General features: G+C 32.9%; 1 protein-coding gene across 2 annotated transcripts; it reads right to left on the minus strand.

Moving 5' to 3' along the window:
* Positions 1-231: 231 nt before the first annotated feature.
* Positions 232-6013, minus strand: LOC114408588 (filament-like plant protein 4). Of its 2 annotated transcripts, none has more exons than XM_028371686.1 (6): positions 5777-6013; positions 4696-4800; positions 4040-4259; positions 1472-3890; positions 1222-1264; positions 232-1013 (listed from the first exon to the last, which is right to left on the minus strand). In XM_028371686.1, exons 2-6 carry the CDS (start codon positions 4792-4794, stop codon positions 558-560), a joined length of 3237 nt encoding a protein of 1078 aa, XP_028227487.1. In that variant the 5' UTR covers positions 4795-4800; positions 5777-6013; the 3' UTR covers positions 232-557. The 2 variants fall into 2 exon arrangements, with proteins under 2 accessions (XP_028227487.1, XP_028227488.1); XM_028371687.1 differs by lacking the exon at positions 5777-6013 and adding an exon at positions 5041-5741.
* Between the last annotated feature and the right edge of the window lie 4050 nt (positions 6014-10063).

Consider the following 10063-nt stretch of genomic DNA (forward strand, 5'->3'; position numbering starts at 1 on the left):
GAAAAAAAAAAGTTCATTGGTATTTGCCGAAATCTTTGTCAACGTTAACATTTGCTGAAATTTTTAACGTCCATTGGTGTTGTTGTAAATGTTGGTGAGCAACATGGATATTTTAAAATTGAAACCTGTGCTTTTAAATGATAATCCAGGCAGGCAATAGCACGAGTGCTGCTATAGTTGATTAGACATTGCAACCACTTCAACAATCTATTCAGTTCACACTTGCTCCTAGAAAAAATTAAGGCATGTATAAATTTGTGAAATTCAACATATTCGATATATCCTGTAAAAGTTCAGATACTATGTCAACGTTTGTCCTTTGCTAATTAAATTACAGAACAGAGGGGGCAAAACAATGAAAAGTAAAAGAAGAAAACATATGGTACAACCAATACATACAAAAATCACATGGCACTCATGGTATCCCCTCCTTAATTACACAAACCTCCTTAAAAACTCAATTCTGTCAAACATGAAGGGTTTGGACTTTGGTGCTTTCCATATGTCATCACCATGTGGCTTACGGTTTATGAATTCTAATAGAACCTGTGCAAAGCTCAATGACCGGATTTTCCTTTAGGTGAAAAGAATCTACTAAATCCCCGTGCATGTTTCTCAGGTGTAGTGGCAGAAGAAACTGAACAAGAGGCTGACTTGGTAGGTCGGTGTTTTGGTTTTGATTTAGAATGCTGAACTGGGGATCTGGCTGGAATGGTGGACTCGCTGTCCGAAGGGCTAAATAAACTGTTGGAAAAATGCAAGGGGGACTCCGAACTCAATCTTTGCACAAAAGCAGAAGTAGAACTGTCCATCTCCAACTGACCTAATTCTTGAAAATTTTGATTAGTAGTATGTTCATCTTCTGTGAATCCTTCATCTTTTGGATTTATCTTACTGTACAATGAGTCATTTGGCTCAGTTTGTGGACGTAGAGAATTTAACTGCTTGCCCAGAAGAAGTATGGTTTCTTGACACTCGGCTAGCTTTTCAGCAGCAGCTGTCAAATCTCTCTCCTGCATTTACAATAGAAATCAATCTTAGACTTTCAACCCATCTAAAGAAATTCCAGATTTAGATACACACCTTTTGGAATTTTTAATAATCATGAGAGCCTATATTTTCCTAATTTTTTTATACAATCCTAACTTAATATATATTCATCAATATGACATGCGAAATTCAACATGGTAATTATTTTTCACAATGGAATTACAGCCTTACATGCGAAGTCTTGTGGTCATCATCAGCTGCCGAGCACTCAATCCTAACAGACAGTAACACAGAAATCAGAATTTGAACCAGCAACAGAGATTTCCATAAAAAATAGATATATGAAACCATGCTTTTCATAGCATTTTCCAATTTTGATCAACATAAACACAAATTCTGAAAATATGTTATCAATGGCCAGTAAATAGGACTGCAACGAATAATTTCAGTACTTGTACCAAGATATTAGATGATGCCTAACCTTTGTAACTGCTCTTCTAGCTCCTTGCTCCTGGCCATAGCAACTTCATGAGCCCTCTTTTCATCTTGAAGTTCATTCTCCAGAGATTCTATCTTGATTTGCAGATGGTTCAGCTCAGTTTCCAAGACCTGGGCACGTGTTTCAAGTGAGTTGTATGATTCTGCCACACACTTTAGCTGTGTCTCAGCCAAGCTTTTTGATTTTAGAGCAGAAGCCAATTGTGATTTAACTTCAGCCAGAAGTTGCTCCGTGTCTAGCAATTGAGACTTTGTCATTTCAAGATTTTCTGTACAATTTGACAAATCAATCACTACTTTCTCTTTCTCTAGTTTCAATTCTTCAAACTCCTCTATTGACAGTTTCTGTGATGCAGCATCTGCTTTATAGCCTGAGACCAAATTTCCATCATCGGGAACCTCGGGATTAGAACATGGATTGATAATATGGGAACAACCATTTTGATATCTTTCTCCAGATGAATTGTCATGTACTAACTTATTTTCAGGCAAAGCAATCTTATCTATGCAATCTGGACTGCTACTTTCAGCTTCTGTGCCCCTGTAGCCAAGGACATTAAATCTGAACTCACTTGCTTTATCTAGAACATAGGACAGGTCAAGAACAAACTGTAGCAAACTTGCATTGTTGCATAATACTTTATTAAAGGTGATGGAGAACTCCTCAATCTTTTGCCTCATTTCATTTCCATCAGAAGATACATCGTCATGGAATGTCATTGCTTCCTTGCCAAGGAACAATACAAAGTCATGAATCTGAGAAATTGCAGCTTCCAAATCTGAAGTTATCTGCACATATCCTTTGGGTTGCTGGGATGAAATGACTTCCTTTTCAAGGTTTAAGCCAGCATCTTCAGGATTATCCTTCCTATCACATGTAGCGTCAGAAGGATGGGCATCCACAGAGTGGTGGATGGTAGTGTCATGCGAATCTTCAAGCACATGTTTAATATCCTCCACAATCTTCCCTATGTCAGCATCCTTAGCTAAGGACTCAAAAACCAGTAATATTCTTGATCTAAGTTCTGTTAATAATAAGCCACTAAGATCAGATTGAAAATCAGGTGCTGACATCAAAGGATCAGAAGACACTTGATTTGGCAGCGGATCTGAATTGCCATTTTTTTCAGACAGACCTTCTTTGCCAGTACAGACTTCTGATACATCACCGGTCACAATGTCTGTTGTCTTATTGTTTGAAACAGTGGCATCTACATTGGAATCATTTGACAAACGAGCCAACTTCTCCACCTCCAGAAAGTCATCCATTAGTTCCAACTTGTTAGTGACTTCAGATTTGTTTGATTCCTCATTGCACTTTTCTCTAGGAAATTGGGATAGCCCAGAGACTATTGCTGTCGACCAAGATTCAGCACAACTTGCTGCATCGTCATTTCCATCTTCAGACATGGAGACCAAGCTTGGTGCACTGCTTGCATTTTGATTATAAATGCTTTCATGAGTTAACTGGACGATGGATTTTGGAGATAATTTCAGCTGGTTACTTGTCTGAGATTGTGCTTCCAAACTTTGAAGTTTGCTCAGTGTTTTAGCACACATACTCCTTGAGGCCTGCAACTCACTGTTACGCTTAGCCAAAGCTTCTTTCAGCATCTTTGTTTCTTCTTCCATTGCCAATAAACGCTCTGTAAGAAATTCATTGTCCTTCTGGAATTTCTGTACATTCTCCAAGGAGAAATCAGGTAATGGAGACAAATTAGGGGTAGCAGGCTTCACAGGAGACTTCCTTAATCGACTTTCTCCAAAATCTCGGCCAAGGCTTTCAACTTCTAGCTTCATCTGTGCAAGTGCAGCAGGACCAGGTAACTTTTTCCTCACAAGACCACGTAATCTTTGGCACTCGGCCTCTAACTTGGCAATTTTTTTCACACCCTCCATATGCTGCTTGTTAGCAGCTTCTGCAGACCTCATACTCATGTTTTTTTCTTCATTGCGAATTTCAAGCTCTTTGGAAACAACATGAAGTTCATATTTAAGTGAATTAATTTCCTTTTCACATGCTTCTATGTTTCCCTTAAGAAGCTCAATTTCAGCCTCGGCATGAGCCTTTTCTTCACTTAATTTGATTAGCATGTTTGAGCATTCCTGCAATGACCTTGACAGGGCCCCATTTTCAGCAGCAGATCTAAGAAGTTCCTGTTCGAAGTTCACTATCTTTGCCTCCAGCTCCCCCTTAATCTTGTCTAATTGCTTGGTTTTTGAGAGAGCAACTTCCTGTATTTTCTGCTCATGTTCTTCCTTAAGGTTTCTTATTTGTCGCATACACTCTTTAAGAGCACCATCTAAATGCGTTGCGCGATCCTCAGCAGTGAGTTTTAAAAGGGTGACAGATTCTAGATGGTTCTTCAATGCCAAAGCTTCAGCTTCAGCCTTTTCCCAGCCTGCAATAAAATTTTATAATTTTTCCAGCCTCAGCAGTGAGTTTGAATACAATTTTAATTCCAAGAATAGTGAGAAGCAATTCGTGGTAAGGCAGGCTTCCAGCCCTGAACATGTTTAAGGTGGTAAGTAAATTCATTAAGTATTTTACCTGATACAGCTTCTTCAGCCACTTTAGCATGTTGCTTTACCATGCTTTCCTTGGTATTGATCTCAGAGTTTGCTGCGGACAGCTTTTCATTCATTTCCTTTATCTCATCTTCCAGTGTCTGAACTTTTTCCTCATATGTCTTCACTTGATCTTCCAAACCAGACAGATGTGAATAGGATTCCACAGAAATTTGAACATAGTTTGGTTTCTTCTTGTTATCCTGTTTTCGTAAGTGAATGCAAAACAAAATAGAAAAAAAAAACTATCAACTTAAATCACATTGTTGAACCAACGAAGCCAAGAACAAGAGTGTACTAATCGTGTAAAATACTCAATCCATCTTTTAGTCCTTCACACACACATACACACGAGAGAGAGAGAGAGAGAGGACTATTGAATAATGTACAGAAAGTGTAAAATGCTTAAAAGCCTGCTAAGAATGGGAAACTCGCAGAAGATGTGAATCAAAATCAATAATAAAAATAAAAATATTAACAATGAGAGGATCTTTAGCTAAGTAGCAACAAACTATAGACATTAAAAATTGGTAAACCAGACACAAAAATAAAACAGAACTCAAGAAGGTGGGAAAATTTTCAAGGCACAAAAATTCTGCAGATATTTTCTGGTGTGAAAATGCCAACAAACAAATATACCTGGTTGTTAGAAGCATCGGAGGAATCCAATGCAGTAGTTGCTTTCTCAATCACGGACTTTTCAGATGATTTTTTCTTCCAAGGCCAGCGTCGATCCATTGCAAACTACCAAAGCCACGTACAATCAAACATACAATTCAACACTCAGATTAGGTTTTCACCACACAATTTTCACACTACAACAGAAACAGATTGTGCTGCAAATTCTATAATCAACTTCATCACCGTTCAAGATAACTAGATTCGAATGACAATACCAAGATAACCGGTAACACAAATAGTAACATCTTAAAATTCCAACATCTTAATTACTAAGTAGGTAAAGAGTATTAAAAAAAAAACTACCTTGGGATGCAACTTAGAAATGATAATGGCAATGGATTTTAGCGTGGAGAGTAGGTTAAATGTAATTGTCGGTGGAAAAAGTTGATTAAATTGAAGCAAGGTATTGGTTCGGGATCGAGCGAAATTACTAAATTGGTGAAATGCATTGAAGCAGCATGGTACTGGTACTGCTTCTGCTTGAGTGGCAGTGCTATTTATGTAACGGCGATTTCAGAGATCTAACCACCGCACTTGTCTAATGTGCAGGTGCGCGCATGCTATAACCGTGTACCAAAACTATCAACAAAAAGCCACACATATATTCTTTTCTCTCCACTACTCACTGCTCAAACTTGAGACTAAAGCAAGTCAGTGGGGTTTTTTCATTTTTTATTCTCCAAAATATAAAATTTAAAAAGAAAGATAAAAGTGATCTTTCGTAATGATTGTTTATTATTGCTAACCGTCTTTATCGCTCAAATTAGATCCAAATTAATTGAAATCAGCAATGGTCTAGAGCGGCGCAGATTAGGAGCACCCGAGTTAATATTGGGAAAATTATTCCGTAATGTTATGGAATGAATTAAATGTTTCTAATTCTAAAAATAGCAACAAATGGAACCGCACGGAACAGAACCTCACCGACAATTTAAAGAAAGAGAAAAAGTTCTGCATGACCAAGTAGCTAGCAGTTTCACTGAAACGGTTTCAAGTCCGAAGCCAGTGAGCGAAGAAAATGTGAATAAAATAAACTTACCAGAAAAAAAATGCATGCGAAGATAATGCGAGGAGGCGAGAGGAATGGTTGAAGCAGCAATGCTATTTAGAAATTGAAAAATGAAAAGTGAAGAATGAGGATCTCGATTTGAATAGGAGACAGAGAGGTGTGTGTGTGTTGGGTCTCTTGAAACTTAAAAGCAGGAGGTTGAAGGAGACACAAAACAAAAGCCATATTTGCTTATAAATTTTAGTTTGAGGTAATAATTAAATGAAATTAAATAGTGGTCCTCTGTTGTTGTTCTTGGAGCTTGATTAAAAAGGTTAGAGGTGGTTTGACGTAATTGACCCTCTGGGATGGTTTGTGTCAGACGCAAGCAAGCAGCATCTGAGCTGGAAAAGGAAAGTGAGTGAATAATTAAGCAGGGAATAAGTTTGATTGGAAAGGAAGTGTTTGTTTGGACCACACACTCTACAGCGGCTTTGTAAGTGCAAACCCACTGGGAGGATGATATATAACTTGCACTCCTGCTCACTTACTATGATCGGACAAAACCTAGATTTAGATGCGCAATTATGACTATCATTAATCCCATTCTTCACTCTTCAATTAAAATTCATATTTCAATAACTATGCTATTGAAATCAAATACATTATAATTATTTATAAGAAAAAAACATTCTTAGAATAATTATTATTTTAACTTTTTTAATGTAATATTAATTATTTTTTATTTATATTTTTATAATATTAATAATGAATTATAAAATTCGTAAATATTAATGATGATATAAAATTATTATTTTTTATTAATCTGTATAAAATAATCGAATAAGATGACATTATTCCATAGAATAATATATATATATATATATTAGAGTTTAACGATTTTTTTACATTATTTAAACATCATTAAATAGCAATTATTTACTTATATTTTATATAATATAAGTGAAAATATTAATTAATCTTTAAATTGTATGAATTTTTTATAAACTTTATATATTTTATAATAAATTTTATTAATCATGTTTTCAAGAGATGACGGACAGTATAATATTCAAACACAGTAGAAAGTAGAAAATTGTACCCAACTGTATTTTAATAAAAAAAATTTTTTTACAAAACTTAAAAAAAAAAACAAGTTTTTGTCGCTTTTCTCTTCTCTCACCCACTTCTAAATTTCTGTCCTTTCTCTTATCACTCCTAAAATTCTCTATATTATTTATGTGTCTTGTATCCAATAAATTGTCATGTTCTAGCAACCTTATATCTCAATCACATGAAGCCTCTTGCCAGCAGACACAGCCACATTAATTAATAGTTTCACTTATATTATTTAAGAAAAAAATGAAGAAGAAGAGGAGAAAGAGAAATTCAGTATGTTTGATAATTTTTAAAAATATTTTTTTACTAAAATAACTTTACTAATAAATTTATTTAACTAAAACATCGTAAATTTGTCTCCAACATGTCGATACGTGCTATTAGCTTGAAATTTTTATTATTGCGTTTATATTACATTAAAATTCCTAGTCGTATTTTTTACCGTATAATTTTTCTTACATAACTAATTAAGATATGTTTGCTTTGAAATTTTTATTAATAAAATAAAAATAGCCCAAAACATGTCTTTATTTATTATACAAAATGAAAAATATGATATTAGTTTTATATTATTTTTAAATATATATATATATATATATATATATATTATATTAATAATGTAAAATTATTTTATATTATCATTCAATCATAAGTTATTCTGGATTGATAAGTTTTTGAAACAATTAATTCATCTATAATCTCAATAATTTCTATTAATTGGAATATATTTGCCTCTGAATAATATTTGAGTGGTTCTAGTGATAATTATGCAGCTGTAATATTGTTGTTAACAGCACCAAATCATTTAGAACATCTTCAATGTAAGTTTTTGAGAATTTTTTTAACTGAAGAAGTTATTTTTTTATAATTTGTTTTCCATTGAAACAAATTTGTGTGATAAGAAAAATTTCTTAAAAATAAAATTTGTATTTTCTATATAGTAATAAAATATAATATTTATTTTATACATAATAATATCATAAATAAATCATAATTCAGTAAAAATAAAAAATATAAAAGTGTGAGTTTCTTAATAAATTTATTATCGTTGAAGAAATATAAATTTATGATAGTATGGGAACAAAAAAAATTATGAAAATCATAAAAAGTAATTTAAAAAACTCACGAAATCCTCTGATATATCTATATTTATTTGTAATATCTGTAATTATGGTAAGGAATAATGATAGGATTGGCAAGAGTGTATATTATCCTGCATATGTTTGTATCCAAATCAATGGAAAAGGCGAGAGATTATTAATCCAATACCTCCGTGACTCCATCCCTGATTTGACACAGCTGACAGCTTAAATAAACATTCCTCAATAAACAAATATGGCACCCTGGGATTTAATATTTTGCATTTCCAACATTACATGAATTCAGTGAATCGTAGGTGATCAGCGCTTCATCTCATTTTGGTAGATATAGAACATACTGTACTACCTACTACTCCGTACAACGTATGTCGTTAACGCTATTTTCTGTAATAAGACAATAATTATTTCTTTGATACAAAACATAATTATTGTATCATTGTTGTGTTAGAGAACAACATTTATGAGTATTGCGCCGCAACTTGACCCAAAGCGGCAGCCAGAAAGACGGAATAGTTGGCCGGTTCGGTGGGTATGTTACCAATATATATATTTTTTAACCGATCAATATTAATTATTAATTTTTGTAATAAAAAAATTAGAACCCATAATTTCTCTTTCTTTCTTCTTCTTTTACGCCAACCTTATAACTCTATGTGAACCATCATATTTTTGTTTTTGTCACATTCTCATTTCTCTACAGCTGGGTGGCTACAGGGTCTGAAACACCCTTATAGATAGGTTTTTCGGCCATAAATTCCTTACTGATTGCAAAAACAAAAGAGCAGTGAGTGGTGGAACAAAGAGAGAGGGAGAGACACAAGGGAATGGGGATCCAATGACTAAAGTTGAAACTTGAGAATGAGGTTAAAAAAATAAAGGTTGTCCCCACTCACCCATTCGTGTTGGTTTTTGGATAGAGTAATAGTAGTATTTTTTTTTAAATATCAGAATATTTTAAAAAATAATTAAATCAAAAGTAAATTTATTTAATATTCCAAAAATGTAAAAGAAAAATACTTAATACTTTTTTAATAAATAAATAGATTAATAGGAAAATTATTTTTTTTTAGAAATTTTAAAAATATTTCTTGAAATTAATATGGCTTTCAAAGTATGGAACACGTTCGCCTTTCCGAGTTGCAATTTCAAGACCTGCTAGAATGGAATCAAAAGTTACTTTAATTCTTTAATTTATAGCTTTCATATAAATTTCATTATAATATTTTATTTTCTTTTATTTCGTTTAATTTAAATTTTTTCTTAACTCTAGTAGTATAGCTTTAATATTTTGTTTAATTTGAAAGAGAGAAAAAAAAAGATAGAAAGAAACTAATACGGGCATAAAAAAAGTAATGAAAAGGTAAAATTTAAAGATGATTTGATATGAGCAAATTATGGAAGAAAAAGACAGTTTTTTTTTTATAAAAAAATTGACAATCATTATTAGCAATAATGAGCTGTGAAATAGGGTTTTGGAAATTTAGGATGTAACATTTAAGTATCTCTTATTCTTCCCTGACTCCAACTGTCTAATAATTAAAAAATATTACCTCCATTAATTTATCATTTTTTTAAAATCACTATTTATTTGTTCGTTAAAAAGTCAAAGATAAGATTAATTTTTATTTTTCAATTACCAAGTTATCTCTAGTTAATTCTCCAATATCTTACGTACTTGTTATAAATGAATCATACTAATACTACTACTAATAATAATAGATGTCATATTAGAAAGTTAAAAATAATTTGAATATACATGAAAATATTAATTATATTTCTTAAAGTTGTGTATTATCTGCAGAGCCAATCCAACGGTTTGTTTTGTTTTGTTGCATCCTATTTTATCTGCGTGCCAACGCCCAACACTACGAAACTAACCTTATTTCCTCTACTGTTCCTTTCTGTAGATGAAAACAACAAATAAATCAGGACTCTTTTCACTTTTCATACTTCTCCGTTCCACTATTTTTGTACGCTATACGCACGAACTTTAGGTAAATAGACGTGAACGTGAAATGTACATGTGTAAAAAAAAAGGGGAACATTTACCTAATGACAATTCTGTCAAGAACGTAAGCTTTATTGTATAGTTAAAGAAATACCAACAGATTATATACAC

Source organism: Glycine soja, chromosome 4, assembly GCF_004193775.1.
Source record: "Glycine soja cultivar W05 chromosome 4, ASM419377v2, whole genome shotgun sequence".
Lineage (NCBI taxonomy): Eukaryota > Viridiplantae > Streptophyta > Magnoliopsida > Fabales > Fabaceae > Glycine > Glycine soja.